The sequence below is a fragment of the Girardinichthys multiradiatus genome, chromosome 2, assembly GCF_021462225.1.
Source record: "Girardinichthys multiradiatus isolate DD_20200921_A chromosome 2, DD_fGirMul_XY1, whole genome shotgun sequence".
NCBI lineage: Eukaryota > Metazoa > Chordata > Actinopteri > Cyprinodontiformes > Goodeidae > Girardinichthys > Girardinichthys multiradiatus.
Genome location: NC_061795.1, coordinates 49,177,020 through 49,193,905, shown reverse-complemented (window position 1 = coordinate 49,193,905; position 16,886 = coordinate 49,177,020). Strand labels below are relative to the sequence as shown.

General features: G+C 39.8%; 2 protein-coding genes across 3 annotated transcripts in view; both read right to left on the bottom strand.

The window, feature by feature from the left end:
• bicd1a (bicaudal D homolog 1a) overlaps positions 1 to 10,235 on the bottom strand; it is a 38,959-nt gene extending 28,724 nt beyond the window's left edge. Inside the window, exon 1 of one of the 2 annotated variants that reach the window (XM_047383255.1) lies at positions 9,703 to 10,235. In XM_047383255.1, coding sequence (XP_047239211.1) covers positions 9,703 to 9,918 — 216 coding nt within the window. In that variant the 5' untranslated portion in view covers positions 9,919 to 10,235. The remainder of the gene's footprint in view (positions 1 to 9,702) is intronic. The other variant, XM_047383263.1, reaches the window with a different exon arrangement.
• A 2,306-nt stretch (positions 10,236 to 12,541) lies between these two features.
• Positions 12,542 to 14,668, bottom strand: LOC124859079 (ALX homeobox protein 1-like). Its single transcript, XM_047351580.1, has 5 exons — positions 14,323 to 14,668; positions 14,181 to 14,228; positions 13,937 to 14,085; positions 13,003 to 13,116; positions 12,542 to 12,909 (listed from the first exon to the last, which is right to left on the bottom strand). Exons 1-5 carry the CDS (start codon positions 14,555 to 14,557, stop codon positions 12,730 to 12,732), a joined length of 726 nt encoding a protein of 241 aa, XP_047207536.1. The 5' UTR covers positions 14,558 to 14,668; the 3' UTR covers positions 12,542 to 12,729.
• Positions 14,669 to 16,886: the final 2,218 nt, after the last annotated feature.

Below are 16,886 nucleotides of genomic sequence, written 5' to 3'. Positions count from 1 at the left end.
AAGGGGAACCTCCTGCTTCCAGGATTTTCCTGTATTTAGCTCCATCCATCTTCATTTGAACTCTGAGCAGCTTCCCTGTCTCTGGTGAAGCAAAACTTCCCAACATAGATGAGGCTGCCACCACCGTGTTTCGCCATGGAGATGGTGGGTTCAGCACAATGTTCAATCAGTTCTTCTCTGCATACACATTTTAGCATGTTGGCCAAAGGTTTAATGTTGGTCTCTTCTGATCAGAGCACCTTTTCCACATATTTGCTGTGTCTCCTATGTGGCTCATGAAAAACTGGACTTCTTGTGGCTTTCTTTCAACAATGGCTTTCTTCTTGCCACTCTTCCATATGGGCCACAACTAATAATTGTCCTGTGGACAGATTCTCGAAACTGAGCTGTGGATCTTATTTACCATGGTCCTCCTGTCTCCTTCTTGGAAAAAATGCTCTCCTTGCCTGGCCAGTGAGTTTAGGTGGACATCCATGTCTTAGTAGGTCTCCAAACAGTCCATCCTCTTTCATGTTCAGATGATGGATTGAACAACTGCATTTAGACTCATTCAGTCACACACAGCTAGTCTTGGTTTACTGATTCATAGCAACTAAAGCCACTTGCTCTGGAGATAATTTAGGGGTATCAGAATAATTTTTGTTTTACTCAATAATTATGTGCCACTTTGCAAGAAATGCAGCAGGTCATTAACCCTCTCAGGGCTTTGATGCAACCTGAGTTTTTTCATAGTACATTCTGTAACTGTAAACAGGAGAGTACAATTGCCAGAAATATGCTGCAACTAAATTAACAGTTCACATTTTGATAATTTTCTAAAGACAAATTTCTATAAAATTCTTAATTAATTCCTAAAATGGTAGCCTTTCTAAATGTAAACAGGCAGTGTTTCAAAGCTCAGATTGAGTGTTTTTGCCTCTGAAGCTCACTGTGTTTTTGAATGCACATGTGCACAAGTGAATCTAGCGCTGCCTCAAGGTAAAGCTGTGTCCTGGGGAATCTTGTCCCTTAGGACACACCTCGGTAAACACAGTAAACCACTGGAACTGAGAACTGCATAAACATAACCCACACATAAAAACAGTTTTATATGTATGGCTCTTTGTAAGCACATAAATAATTCCTGTATCCCTAGCTTGGAGTCTCTGGAAGATAATCATCATTAAAGAAACAGACCAATGGTGTTACCCTCGACTAGGCACTGAGGAAACTGTACTCACTCAAATGTTCATGTACATGCCTGGGTTGTACAACAATTAGGTCACTAATGTAGGAAGGGTGGCCATATGCATTATTTCTCAGCTCCCTGCTGCTGGGCATTTTGCCTTTTTGTGGCCATGGATATGAAAGAAACAAAAAGCAAATTCAAAAACAACGAAATAAGTGTAAAAATAAAGGTAGTCTTGTTTAAACGGCAAAGAAACCAGAGAATGCAATTAACAAATGAAAGTCTGAGGGAGTCTGAAAGCTTGCAGGCTCACTCGGCGTTTGTGCCAGCAGACACACCCAGACAGGCAGACTGAGCAGAGGAGAGAGAGACAGAGCAGATTCACAGATAACACTGTCCTCTTTCTCTGTGGAGGGTCTCTTCTGATAAAGAGGATTCAGCCAAGCCAGACAAACACAGTTTACAATGTAGGAGGATCGCCTGCACACAGTGAATCCTTTAGTATTGACAGATTGGGCCTGTGATGAACTCTTCTGTGCCTGCTTTTCTGCAGCTCCAGAAGCGAGGAGCTCATAGATCTGTGGAAATCTGTGTAAACGGCTGTTCGAACACAACGCTAACATAGCAACATCAGAACTAGAGCCCAAATGAGATGAATGTTTTTGGTTGTTTAATCTTTGTCCACGTCTATTCAGAGTGCTGAATATAAGTATGTGGTTAATGGTGAGCTGAAGCATTCATTGCAAATATATAATCATCACTATAGAACTCACTATAGAAAATTTATATTGCAAAAGATTGTTTAGAATGCAGCATGCGTTGGATATTACATTCATTGCACAGATACACCAATCAGAATTTTGTGATTTTTTAGATAATTTGGCCAAGCAGATACCAATTTGATCTACTTGCAGATCTACTCTGCTTCAGAACTGAAAAGTAAAAAGGTCTAAACCGTTTTCTTATATCAAGAATCGTCGTGGTTAGATGAACTAAAACAGCAGTTTCTGTGTTTATTGTCCAGAAAAGATTTGATCTTATGTTGAATCTGAGATTATGAAAAGGTTGCTTGTGTTTTCAAATCCAACGTGTACCCTGATAAAGTTAAAAAGCTCAAGACGATTAAAAAAAGCAAAAACAAAACCCCGCTTCTCACATCTCTGTTCTTCGTCTAACTCCATTTTAACAACCCCACTGAAACTGGAAATGTCTAACCTTAAATCTTCTTCCCTCAATAACAGCATCCACACTGAAGGGTGTTGTGGTCAGCAAGACCTAACAAACCTCAGCATGGTGTGTTTATTAACTGGTCAAAAGATTGGATTTTTGGCCTTCCAACCAACAAAATATTTTCCAAATCTATTTACCATTAAATGGCTCTGAGCACCTGTTGTTCATTAAATTCAGTGTGGCTTGCACTCATAGTGTAGTAGCTGCCGTCAGCTGACACAGATTATGTCCAAGATACTAAAGGTCAAAGAATCAGTTGCAAACATGATAGATGAAAGACATCAATCAGGAAATGTGGATTTATTGCATCTAATGTGGCAATTTCATTATTTTCTAACATACAACTCTAGTTTATAACACTAAATCCTTTGTCTCTTATTCTGCGTATCTTCATACCTAATTGTATGCTTGTGAAAACTGGTGACTGAAAGATCAGATGGACTGATTCTGAATCACTGCCATGTCTGGATGTACAATATTAAGACAATAGGAAAGAAAAAAACTATGAAAAGTAGCTGAAATGAAGTTCTTATCTTGACAAAAGCTTAGCAAAATATACCAACTCTAAAACATACTGCAGTCTTCAAAACGTCTATTGCTGGTCTGAGCCAATAAAAGCTGGACAAGCTTTCTGTAAACATACAGATAGCAAACGTCAGAAACACATCAGCTTAATAAAGGAAGATTTTTCTGATGCGAATAGAATAGTTTTCCCAAAACGAAGACCAGCTGATTTTTTGCTTTGCTTTCAGAGTTTGCAGCACACACAGCTATAGTAGCCCACTAATCAATACAGCATCCTGCAGGCAGGGGTGTCCTGCTCCTACTGTATTTCACTGCAGTAAAAGATAGCTTTCTATGAAACAGATTCTGTGTAGGCTCAGGCTTGTATGGAAAGCCTGGCACATTGATTAAGTCCTTCTCTCTTCTATAGGAGACACACCGGAGACAAACAGTTTCATATTAACCAAAAGAAAGTGGACAAATATTTCAAAGCTAGATGGCTTATGGTTACCAGACTGGGCTGCATCCCAAGGCTTGTTGCTATGGTCACAGGTTGACATAACCAAGACTGCAACTTCAGTTTTAATTTGCCTATCTGTTTACTTAACAGAAACATCAATGCTGCAATCACAAAAAATGAAACAACAATAAGACCCGACTGAGCGGGTTGGCTTGGTTCTGTTTTAATACCCATGCCTGACTACATTTCAGTAGATGTTACATGTTTCCCAAACACAGCTTCACTACCTATCAAAGCGTAGATGCAGATACTCTAGCTGTTTGGTCTGATGCACAATGAAACCATTCAGTTCTGTGAGCTGTGTTTGCACCAGCATGCACTGATTTCCACAATGTATGCTACGCTACACACAATAGAGTGCAGCTTAGCTCTGACATGATACATTTTCACCAAGCAGAGCAGGAATCGATGGATAATTACCACCACTCCAGGGGGGCCACAGGGGAGGACAAAGAAAAGAGGGAGGTGGGTAACATGAGATGGTGAGCTGGTGTTGCAGAGGAGAAAAAAATGAAGAAAAAAAACACCCGCTCATCATGCATTGATTTAGCTCCTCCACCCATGTTTACTACCCTCCTACCGACCTGATACAATAAAAGAAGCAGAAAGCAGGAGTGGAGCTGAAAAAAACCAACCTGTCATGCAGCTGTTGGCAGGCTGATTTACAACCTGTCTGCCTCTTCTGTGAGTGAAGAAATGTTACTAAGAGACTTTATTTGGGTAATTTTTCAAAAAGTCAACCAGATGTGGTGTAAAGGTTGATAGATTCTGCTGAATTTGCCTGTTCAATATTTATATCTGCAACATTTTGCCTGTAACAACAGAGGTAATGTTAAACACTTCTCAAAACTGAGATTTTTTTTAAAAAACAGAAACTGCACACGGTCGCCTCCAGCTGCCAGAGTCCATCCTTGTGCAGACATCTAAAAGTAGATGTAATCCAAGTGTCACAACATCAAGAGGAAGCACCAATTTACAGTTAATATAGACTCATACTCCCAGCAGATTTTGGTTTAATCTTTTAATTTGATCAATGTTTTTTCTTTTCTGACTGGAAGTCATTTGTTCCCATTTGTTTCTTCGTGCTTCCATTTGTCTGTCAGTTTGTTACTGCTGCATCTGAACTTCCCCACAGAGTGACAATGAAGGACATTTCTCCTTCATTCCATTCTAATATTTACACTTTGAAGCGTCCCAGCCAGAGTCCTGACTAAAATCTGACAGAGAATGAGCTAAAGATTAGGGTGAAGGCAGGAGCTGGAAACCTCAAAGAAACCTCAAAAACCTGGAGTTCATCACCAAAGATAAATCAGCAAAATAATAGAGGAAACATGCAAAAAGCTGTACTGTTTTTTTTCACACTGAATATTAACAATGGTGTAAATCATTTTCAATGTGCCATTTTTAAAGTTAAAATTTAAATAAGCACAAATATTTTTTTTTCAACATTGATCCTCCTTTCACATGGTTTTACTGTCTCCGAAACCAGAGACGCTGGTTTCAAACTGGAACAAAAACTTGTTGGTCAAATGAAAACTATTTTAAATCAAAATATGCCTGGGGTATGAATACCTTTGAGCTAAACAGTATTTATTTAGAAAGCTCTTCAGATCTGCATGAACTGTGGAAAATGGAAGGCCATAGAAACCACTTTTCAGTTTAGAGATGGGATTATTTTTAGAAAGTAGTTCAACTGAACAAAATAATTATTCAGATCATTTACTGCAAGGTTGTTTGACCATTACCTCTTAAATGGTAATTCATAACACATTGACACGCTGCTGTGATGGCATCTCCTTCATTCAGCCTCACTGTATCTGAGTTTGATCTGCCCAGAAACAGCACTAACAAGCCAGAACCACGGGAATGCAGTGTCTCCATCGCTGCTTAGGCAGCTATCCAGAGATGTATCGCACACACAGGGATACAAGGAATGAGAATGTGATTGGGCCGAGCGGCAGAGAGAAAGACGAGCAAAGAGAAGTGAAACTGTATCAGTAGAAGGAGAGCAAACACTCCACAACAAGACAGCAGCAAAGTACAGTTTCAGTTTGCTGCTTGGCCCGAGCCCTGCAGGCAGCAAAGTGATCCAGATATTTTGTTCACAGGCAAAATGAACTGCAAAATGATGGGCTTTTAGGATTTTTCTTAGAACATTTTAGACTTTTAATTTCTATTTGTTTTTACAATTTAACCAGGCAAAAATTACAGCTGGTTCTATAATGCATCCAAATCATTCTGGGCTGACATAAATTTGTGTTTCATTTCCGTGTGAGTAGCAGTTGATTTCTAACCAGCTGGGATCTGGACTGGGATCCTCAACCAGAGCAAGAAGAACTGCTAAAACAAAAACATGCAAACACAGCAGCAGCATGAATGCAAATGTGGCTTCCTTCTAAGTGAACTCACAGGTGCACCGACAAGTACGAATGTTGGTTTTTATTTAAGATCTGACCTGTAGATCTTTACTTCTTCATGTTTTTAAGGATTTTAACAATTACAAACCCATTTATCAAATATTATGTTTTAATATAGCAAAGACTGACCATAAGCCAAAACATCATACACAATTATAAATGAACACATATGTCCCTAATCCTTCTTTGATTTGACTAAAAAGTGAATCAAAGAATACATGTTGCATTTACAGATCAGGATAAATGTAATGCATTAAATAAACAAAAACAAGGAGAACAGATTTTTCAGTGTTCGACTTGCTGATTGCTGGTCAGAGCCGATCAAAGGAAAATCGGCTCATCCTGATCAATGCCAGATTAACTCGTGCATCTGTTCTTCCGCTCTCTTCCAGTAGCATTTCTAGCACCATAAACCAGTAACCCCTATAAGATTAGAAGGATTGTTATTTGTTTTAGCAAATATGGCATGGTTATTTTTGTGTACAGCAGTCAAACAATGAAAAACACTAAAGGATTTTAAAAGGTGATGTCAACAGGATTCTCAAATGATAAAATGAAGATGGCTTTCCCCGAAATGCTAAGCAGTGATGAAGCATTTCATTCCTCTCAGCCCAGAGGCTATTCCATTTTCCATCTGCAGTTTGCTTCACCCTGATAATGCACCTCTCTGGAGAAGTTAGAGAGGAGAAATGATGTTATTGCAATGACAGGTTTGCATTCTGGCACTCGCGCTCATATTCACAGAGGTCTGTGGCAGGAATGCAGGAGGGCCGGTGTGTTTTACTGGGGACCGAATGTCATGCAGGGAAAACATTCCCGCTGTCGGAGCAGAGCGCAGCCGCACAGACGGACGAGCAGGTGGAGAAACACATCTACAGCAGATGTGGATAGGTCAGAACAAAGAACATGACTCCAGATCTGAGTGATGAAAATCAAAGTTTTGCTACCTGTGTTGGTTATAAGACTAAATAACAGATAATTAATCGCCACTCATTTTTTTCATAACTTTCACTCAGCAACATTACTCTTTTTCCCTGAAGCTATTCTTCTCTAACTACGAAGGGGTCAGTTTGAGATTATGATTATTTTGAGTAAAATATCTCAGTTTCATTCTATTTACACACAATGTATCCACATGCTTTTTATTTAAAATTGCTGCTAAAATAGTGTAACGTCTGATATATTACAAGTATGATACCAGACATCTAAAATGCTTATTTATTATTATTTCGATGTTTACATAGACTTAAATAGAAAATACAGCATTAACATCTAATAGACTAAAGAATTGTTTCCCAGAGCTTCTTTCTCCTTTTCTCCCTTTTCAGAGAAACACAACAAGCTACTATTAGCTTAGTTTATCAGACATGCTATAACTTTAAAACACTGTTGTCTTAACACGTGTAAAAGTTGCTGCTTCTCAAGGCAAATGATCAATTTTGTCACTCAGTTTTGATTTAGGCTCCAAGAGATCAAAAAAACATAAATTTGCTCAAGTGCTTCTTTAGTTTCCACTTCATGACTGGCCGTATTTTTCACAGAAATACAATTTTTAGCTTTTTATTAGTGAGTAAAAAATGTAGGAGCTTTTTTTCAGCCAGCTGAGGGTGTGCAGCAACAAGTGAAGGAGTGGGGGGAATGCTATCCCAGTGCAGCTGAGGAGAGCTATGGTCATTCTCTCCAAAGCATCTCACTGTATCGACTTAAATGTTTGTTTTTTTTTTGAGGTTTAGATTCCATAACTTTCAAAAACTTTGGTATACCTTGTTATTGGTTGCTAACCTGCGCATGTCTTCAACACATCTAACATCCTTCAGGTTTCTGTCTACCATCACCCGATAATCCAAAACTATGAGATATTAGTCAGACGGTGATAGGCTGCCTGGAGAGTCAGGATGTCTCCTCATCTTAACTTTACAAGCAAGAACGTACATAGAACCACATCTGCAAAATGTAACCTGTTAAGTGCTGCCTGAAATACTGCATAGCCTGAGCCAGTGATGCTATCATGATTTTTTTATGTAGTCTTAACCAGAGAACCAGCTGTGCAAGAATGTCACACAGACATAGCTTAGTGATACATATTTAATGTCTTCATCCTTCAGTCTTGCGCATGTAAATTTATAGAATAACAGTGAGGGACAAATAAAGATTTCTACTGATCACCTGCTCAGTGCCATCTTAGCACAAGTGAACAAAGGTCAATACAAGTCTTATAACTAGGATTCAAAAACTTAGAAGCAATTAAAAGACTTGATGAAGGCAACTACTGCAGGGTAGCAAAACATGAGAAAAACATGCAACTGTGAAATTATTGTTAAGTACTACTGACAACATATGTGGCCACCAACCCACATATTCCTCCTTTTGTCTATCTTTTTTACCCTCCTCACTACTCTCTGTGATCATTAGGACCCGGAAAACCAAATTCTAAATTATTATATCTACAAGTCCACTGATGCAGGGTCCTTGAAATATAATAGTCCACTAAATATTGCATCTAAGCCCTCCTTGCAATTGCAATATTGACACGCAGATATTGCAATGAAATATTTAATTCAATATATTATGTAAAATATACGATACAGATCCACAAATCTATAACGAGCAAAACAGGACGTGTTGTGGCTAACTAACACTGTATGTCACGCTGGACACACCATCCCCACAGTGCAACATGTCGGTGGCAGCATCGTGCTTTGGAGATGTTTTTCTTCAGCAGGCACAGGGAAGCTGGTCAGAGTTAATGAGAAGACAGGTGGAGCTAAATGGGGGATAATAATCAGCTAAGGGGTGCAAAGACTTGAAGTTTGGGGGGAGGATCACCTTCCAGCGGGACATCGACCCTAAACATACACACAGAGCTACAATGGAATGGTTTAGATTAAAGCAGTCATGTGTGCTTTATGTTCATGTTTGTAAAGTGCCATGAGACAACACATGTTGTAAATTGGCACTATATAAATAAACTGACTTGAATGAATGTATTAGAATGTCCCAGTCAAAGTCTAGACCTTAATCCAATTGAGAATCTGTGGCAAGTTTGAAAGCTGCTATTTCCATCCAATCAGACTGAATTTTAGCAACTGCACAAAGAAGAATAGGCGAAGATCTGGTAGAGACACACCCTAAAAGACCTGCAGCTGGACCTGCAAAAGGTGGTAAACTCAGAATACAAGAAATGCAGCACAACAGTTTCACCTCCACTTCATCTTGCCTGTTTGGTTCTCCAAGACCTTGAGCTACAAAGTCCTGACAGCATCAACATCTTGTTACTGTACAAATCCATGAAAGCATAATGAGCAAATGTAAAATCGAACCCATTCATCTTCAGACCCAGTCCTACAGCTCTTTATAATATGTTCTCATGTTTTGGTATCTATGCATATATCTCCATGAAATCCCATTAATCCCAGTAAGGCTGTATAATGTACAACTGGTTGAGCAGCCAACATGTCTGTGAAATCTGCAAATGAATTGAAAAGTGTACATTTATATTTAGACAAAACACCAAACACATCCCGGCAGAGTTTTTAGATTTCCCTCACCATACACAGATTCTTACTAAATGTTTTAATTATTGAGGCGCATGGTTCCAGGGTTTGGACCGGGCCTGTTTGCTTTAGACAGTCCAGCTTCCTGTTTAAACAGAACTAACAGATTCCTACGTTTTTATTATTTTCACTTTGCAGGATTTGCAGCCTTTCAATGATAGATTAGATCAGATTAGATAACTGCTCCAATTATTTTTCCTTCACTGGAGGACAGGCCCTCCCAGATAAATTACACTTGTTCTGACAGGCTCACAAGTTCACCGACGGCACCCAATCGGGTCCAAACGCTCCCTGATCCCGAACTCTTACCTCCTGTAACTGCTCCAACTCCTTCCTGAGAGTCTCTTGATCGGTTTCCAGCTCTGCATATTTTTGCTTCAGCACCTGGTTCTCCTCCAGGATGGCCAGCCCGCACTCCGCAGCCCTGATCTTCTCCCGGTTGGCCTCGGCCAGCTCCTGCGTGAGTCTCTCCACCTCGGCCCGGCACTGATCCACCGATTCCCCGCATCCTCCACCGGCGGCCATCGCCCCTCTTTCCGCAGTATGTTTTTATGCCCCCACCCCCCTGTCGGTGTGTTCCGCCACCGTGTTGGGTCGAGGCAGAGGCAGAGAGGCGGGCGGAGGCTGAGAGATGCTGAGTATCCGCCCCCCTCCCCTCTTCTCACCGGAGAGGAAGCAGAGGACAGAAAATATCCGGGGAGAAGAATCATAACATGACCCGTTAAGTTCCGTTAGTCGCTGTATAAAGAAACAACAATGATTAATTATAACTAATGAAACCTTCCGATTCAGAACAAGGTCAGTGTTGATGACACTCAGCTAAACGGAGCGCATTATTTCTGCTTATTCATGGGTTGAAGGGCGCCACCTTGTGGCTACGTTGAGGCATAGTATTTACACCCCTTGGAAGTTTTGTTAATAAACATGCATTTGTATGAATTTTTAAATCTTCTATAACATCCTTTATTTTAATCTATCATTCATAACTTACTCTAGTTTTCAGTACCCGCTGATGTTTGATAAAGCTGGACACTTGTCCTGATCCAAAGAAATTAGTTGGACTTGCTAGTTTAGGCCTGCTGGTCCTGCTTCACAATCCGAGTGGGTTTAAGCCTTGCTGGAAATTCTCCTTCAGGATTTTCTGCTAGAGAGCCCAATCTGTGGATAAATCAATCACAGCTTGCTGTCCAGACAGGTCCTGAAGCTATATTTAGCTGTGTACTACTAACACCAGGGCTGATTGTAGGTATGATCTTCTTCTCGTTAGTTTTACATCAGATGTAAAAAAAAAAAGTCCAGCTTTTTCTTGTCACTCCACAGAAAATGTTCTCGAGAGTCTTTGGGATCATTAGAATGTTTTGGGTAAATATGAGACGGTCTTCATTTAGCTCAGCAGTGGTTCTGGCCTTGGAGCTCTCTCATGGAGACCATTTAGTCTCAGTCTTTTTCTTATATTTGAATTAAGAACCAATTAAGAACAAAAGGGATGCAATTATGTTTTTATAGAGCCGGGGTGGTTTAAATTGCCTTTTCCCCTAATAAATGAACTTATCATTTGAAAACTGCTGGTTGTTTTTACTCAGGTTATCTTTGTCTGATTTTTAAATTAGCTTGTTGATTTGAAAAATTCAATAGTGCTAAAAAAGCAAAAACAGAAGCAGATTATAAGGAGCAAAAACGTTTTTCACAGCGCTGTTATTTGTAGCTAAAATCAATCTGTACATGATTACATTTATGTCTTTAGAGACAAATTCATTTGACCTTTTGTCTGGTGTACCCCTTCTGTCTTATTCTTTATGTGCTGCATATGTTTACTTGCATTTTTTTGTGTATTTTGTTTAGCTGTTGTGAGAGACATAAATCATCACTTTCATCCATATTTTTAATTTATATGTTTTTGTTATTGAACTTTGATTCTCTTTTTTCAGTTTTTTTTTGCAGATGAAAATATTCGATCAATCCTTTCGTTGCACCTGTAATGTCTCCAGCAGTCAGCAGGTCAACCCTGCAGCGACTGCAAGATCATTACAACTTTATGCACTCTGTAATTTATGATTTTGGTTAGCCTACTTTGCTTAGCATTAGTTATCCATGTGAGTGGATATTTGTAGTGTTTTTGGCCCACAGGGATACCAGGTCAGGTAGAAACTGTGTTGGTCACTGAGTAGAACATGATGTTATAGTTTATACAGCATGTTTGTAGTTTTTTACTCAGGTGTCAAAGTACTTTACAGTAAATGATAAAATACAAGACAAAGAGGGGCTCTGTGGTAGACTTAGATAAACTGTAAGAAACTGAACATCTGTGATAAAAATAACTTTTACAGCTACACGTTTTAACATTTTTGCTTTATCCATCAGAGCATTTGGTCCATGATATCTGACATATATCACAAATTAATTATAATGCTGTCCGTTTGGTAAATTATAGTTATAAAACAGTGGTCAAGGTTGTGTGCTGCTCCTGCCAACTATTTTTGTCCTCTTCTAACTCTGTCTGTGCAGCTGGTAATAAATGTCTCACACAGGCAGTAAATGAAAGATATGGTAGGGGTGAAAAGTTGAACATTTCTCATAAACCTGTAATCAGTTGTGGTTCTGTCAAATCAGTTTCTGAGGACTTGTAATTATTTATGTAAAGCTTACTTAAATATAGAGTTGTAAACTGTTCAGATCACTGTCACCATAAGATCATTTCAAGGGGAATGAGACTTTTTTTTTTTACCTTAAGCTTATTAAATAAAATTAGAGCAGGTAGAAAATAAATTAGCTTTAAAGAAACAGTTGTTTTCTATTTCTTAACAAGCACAGATGGTTTGTATGATATGAAGTGAGCACCCAGTTGTATAGATATTGCATTAGGTGATATTTTCGCCTTTGGACTGATTTGACAAGCCCTCCAAATTACTGAGCTGACCTGTAAGTAACCTCGTTTTACAAGTCCAAATTAAGATAAGGAGAGGTTGTCAGAAAGTCAAACTGATGAACTTTTCATGACATGGCCCTATCTTATCTTTTACAAGGATGTGTGGCGTCATGAAAAAAACTGAATGCTGTCCAGCAAAATAACACAGTTTTCTGCCAAGAGACAAGTTTCAGTACAGCTGCCTCCAAAGCTTTATCTGTACAAAAAATGAACATAAGAAAATTCATTCAGAAATTCTATTTATTGGTAAATGAAAAACATTTATTTGCAGACATGCAGCCTTATCTCACTTTGCCTGCACAACATACAATGTAACATATTCTGAGAATTAAAGTGTAATTGTACAAATACTGATTCAATACTGTGCAATAATTATCCATTTGACATAAAGATTTCTTTTTAAAACTGTGTTAAGGTCGTGAGATGATGAGGGGGCTTTCGTTCTGTCCCGTACATGTCAGCACAGACCTGTGACTGTGGGATTGTGTGCCGGTCAGAACTGCCTTTGTTAGTGTGGATCTGAAGTACAGTCCTGACTGCACGGGTTCAGGTGTCCAGCATGACAGCCACATCGATTTAAGAGGCGGTTCCTTGGAAGGATCACAGAAGAAAAAAACAAAAAACTATTATCTGTCTGTCATTTTACATAGAGAACAACCTGGTTCCATGATGTGGTTCAGTACCTCATAATAAAGCTGCGGATGACTGGTTGAACATATGTGCCGCCTGGTCATCACCTCTATTTCCTTCAGTGTTTCAATCTTTCTCCACTTAGCTCTGCGGTTCTGGAACCAAATCTGAAGCACAACAGCATAGATAATAAGATGCACTTTTATTGGAACATGACAGCTGCAAGATATTGCAACAAAGGTATAGTTTTTTTTTTTTTGGGCACTAGAGGCTATTATTTGTGACACTAGGCAGACAGGAAGGAGGGGCAAAGAGATGGGGAGACATTTGGCAAAGGTCGCCGGGTCCAGGACTCGAACTTGGGACAGACGCTTCGAGGACTATAGCCACTATATGTGGTCGCGCGCTAGTTTTAGACACATTTCTCACTTAATGGGTCTCACCAGTAGCAACAAAACTGTGCATAATTACACATGGAATTATGTAGTAAACAAAAAGTGTTAAATAACTAAACATTTTTAGATTCTTCCAAATAGCGGCCCTTTGCTCTGATTACTGCTTCGCTCTCTGGGAGTTCTCTCCATGAGCTTCATGAGGTGGTCACCTCAAATGGTTTTGCAAACAGTCTTGAAAAAACTTCCCAGAGGTTCACTGAGAGACGACCAAAGGTTAATATTTCAGTCATTACAGCAAAACGGCGGCTACTTTAAGGAATCTAAGATATAAAACATATTTAAAGTTCTTTTACAATCTTTTGTTTGCTGCAGAACTCCATATGTGTTCATTCACTGTTTTGATGCCTTCAGTGAGAATCTATGAACGATGTAAATAGTCATAAACATAAAAAAAACCATTAAATGAGAAAGTAGTTCTAAAACCTTTGGCCGTAGTGTATGTATGTATAAGGTGAACATTGTTAGATTTCATGGGCTTTTTCTTCATGAATCCAAATAAAAACCACACCCCACCAGGTGCTGGGTGTTGTACCTGTATTCGTCCCTCAGTGAGCTGCAGGCGGGAGGCTAACCCGTCTCTGGTGTTGATGTCTGGATAGTGAGTCTGCTGGAAAACTGTCTCCAGCTCTTGGACCTGGAACGGGGTGAAAGTCATCCTGGTTTGCCTTTTCCTCTTCTGACCTGTAGATGAACAGTTCTTTAATATCCCTTTTTTAGCATTTGCATTAAATAAATGACACATTTAAAGAGGCGTAATCATTACCTCTAATACTCACTTTCTGTGGCAGATTTTGAAGACTCTTCATGTCGTTTCTGTGGGAAATCTATAAACAGTGACAACATTTAAGCTGTAATAAAAAAAATTATTTTATGGTTACATTTGAAATCATCCTGTCAATGGTTGATTTAAAACCTTACCTGTGCACGAGGGCTGGTTATGTACCTGAGCGTTTTCTTTAATAACAGACCAATCCCGATAAACTCGTTCGTCTTTTCGGATACATGTCGGTCTTCTCAGAATTTCTTCAATAGAATGGGAAATGTTTTTGTGTTTCAGTGTTTCCCTCTCTTCATCCATTCTGAACTGTTTTCCTCTGTCTTCTCTTGTCCACATATCCAGCAGTTTGTCCCCCATCATCAGTAAGCCAGTCATTCTATTTAGGTGATCAGAAACTTGTCTTCTGTCAGTCTCTTTCCTGTATTAGGACCTCTGAGGGTAAACAAACTGCAGTGTTCTCTCAGTAAAACAAAGACTATGTGGTTTCCTCCCTCCTCTGGTAGTCTATGTTTGACCTGCATCACATGGTCATTGTGGAGGTGGAGCATCAGTGCACAACAGAATATTTCCAGGAAATTCTCAATAATCAGCATGCAACTCTTTAAACCAATTAGTGCCAACTCTCTGTGTTTTACAGAACTCATATAGATGTGATCTCTATCAGTCTGATCAGAGGAATGATAACTTATTACATTGCAGAACAAATAATTTATAAGCTTTGTAGCTGGTTTGAACTTAGGTAATATTCAACTACCACACATGATACATCTCTTGCTTATCACCTGATTTACTGCAGAGCTAATTTTTATCACCTTGGCCTTGATGAGCCTTCTCAGCCTTCTGTTCTCCTTGGCCATTCAGAAACTCAGAAAATTCTCATCACACTAAAAAAAGAAGGCCTTGAGAAATGTGTCTCCCTCTAGTGGTTTTCGCTCATCAGTTGATGCAGTACAGTTTTTCTACAGAGTTTCACCTTTTTATTCCTTTTCAAGTACAATCAAGCCTTAGTGTTTGAGTTTATGAAATGCAGGAAAATCCATTGTTACTAACTGTTATTGCACACAGTAATTAACCTTGTCGCTGGGCACAAAAACTGGCAGATCGTACCTGTTTTCTGACTTGCAACTAGAACATGTTTAAACTGGCTTTGGCTCCCTCCACAGGTTTGCCATCAGATTTAAATCGAGACTTCGACTGGGCTGCAGTCAGAGGAAACGTTGGTAAAATTAAAAGATGACATTAAAGCTAAATCTGTTTGGGGTATGAATATGTTTGGCCATAACTGTAAGTTAAATGCAGCATATATAGACACCTTTACCCTGGTTCACTGTCGATGGTTTTAGTTTCTGCTGGTTGAGTCTTTATATACAGGGGTTGGACAATGAAACTGAAACACCTGGTTTTAGACCACAATAATTTATTAGTATGGTGTAGGACCTCCTTTTGCGGTCAATACAGCATCAATTCATCTTGGGAATGACATATACAAGTCCTGCACAGTGGTCAGAGGGATTTTAAGCCATTCTTCTTGCAGGATAGTGGCCAGGTCACTACGTGATACTGGTGGAGGAAAACGTTTCCTGACTCGCTCCTCCAAAACACCCCAAAGTGGCTCAATAATATTTAGATCTGGTGACTGTGCAGGCCATGGGAGATGTTCAACTTCACTTTCATGTTCATCAAACCAATCTTTCACCAGTCTTGCTGTGTGTATTGGTGCATTGTCATCCTGATACACGGCACTGCCTTCAGGATACAATGTTTGAACCATTGGATGCACATGGTCCTCAAGAATGGTTCAGTAGTCCTTGGCAGTGACGCGCCCATCTAGCACAAGTACTGAGCCAAGGGAATGCCATGATATGGCAGCCCAAACCATCACTGATCCACCCCCATGCTTCACTCCGGGCATGCAACAGTCTGGGTGGTACGCTTCTTTGGGGCTTCTCCACACCATAACTCTCCTGGATGTGGGGAAAACAGTAAAGGTGGACTCATCAGAGAACAATACATGTTTCACATTGTCCACAGCCCAAGATTTGCGCTCCTTGCACCATTGAAACCAACGTTTGGCATTTTCATGAGTGACCAAAGGTTTGGCTATAGCAGGTCGGCCGTGTATATTGACCCTGTGGAGCTCCTGACGGACAGTTCTGGTGGAAACAGGAGAGTTGAGGAGCACATTTAATTCTGCCGTGATTTGGGCAGCCGTGGTTTTATGTTTTTTGGATACAATCCAGGTTAGCACCCGAACATCCCTTTCAGACAGCTTCCTCTTGCGTCCACAGTTAATCCTGTTGGATGTGGTTCGTCCTTCTTGGTGGTATGCTGACATTACCCTGGATACCGTGGCTCTTGATACATCACAAAGACTTGTTGTCTTGGTGACAGATGCGCCAGCAAGACGTGCACCAACAATTTGTCCTCTTTTGAACTCTGGTATGTCACCCATAATGTTGTGTGCATTTCAATATTTTGAATAAAACTGTGCTCTTACCCTGCTAATTGAACCTTCACACTCTGCTCTTACTGGTGCAATGTGCAATCAATGAAGACTGGTTACCAGGCTGGTCCAATTTAGCCATGAAACCTCCCACACTAAAATGACAGGTGTTTCACTTACATTGTCCAACCCCTGTAATTTTAAACCGTATTCCTTTTTGAGAAGCAAACAATGAGCTTGAACTACTCTTTCAGCTGCTTT

What these genes read in the sequence shown, in the direction of transcription:
- LOC124859079 (XM_047351580.1), bottom strand. Translation starts at nt 14,557, where the DNA reads ATGACTGGCTTACTGATGATGGGGGACAAACTGCTGGATATGTGGACA. An exon ending in TAACCAGCCCTCGTGCACAG is followed by an intron (nt 14,229 to 14,322) that starts GTAAGGTTTTAA and finishes CACTGTTTATAG; the next exon opens with ATTTCCCACAGAAACGACAT. An exon ending in ATCCGCAGCTTTATTATGAG is followed by an intron (nt 12,910 to 13,002) that starts GTACTGAACCAC and finishes GATCCTTCCAAG; the next exon opens with GAACCGCCTCTTAAATCGAT.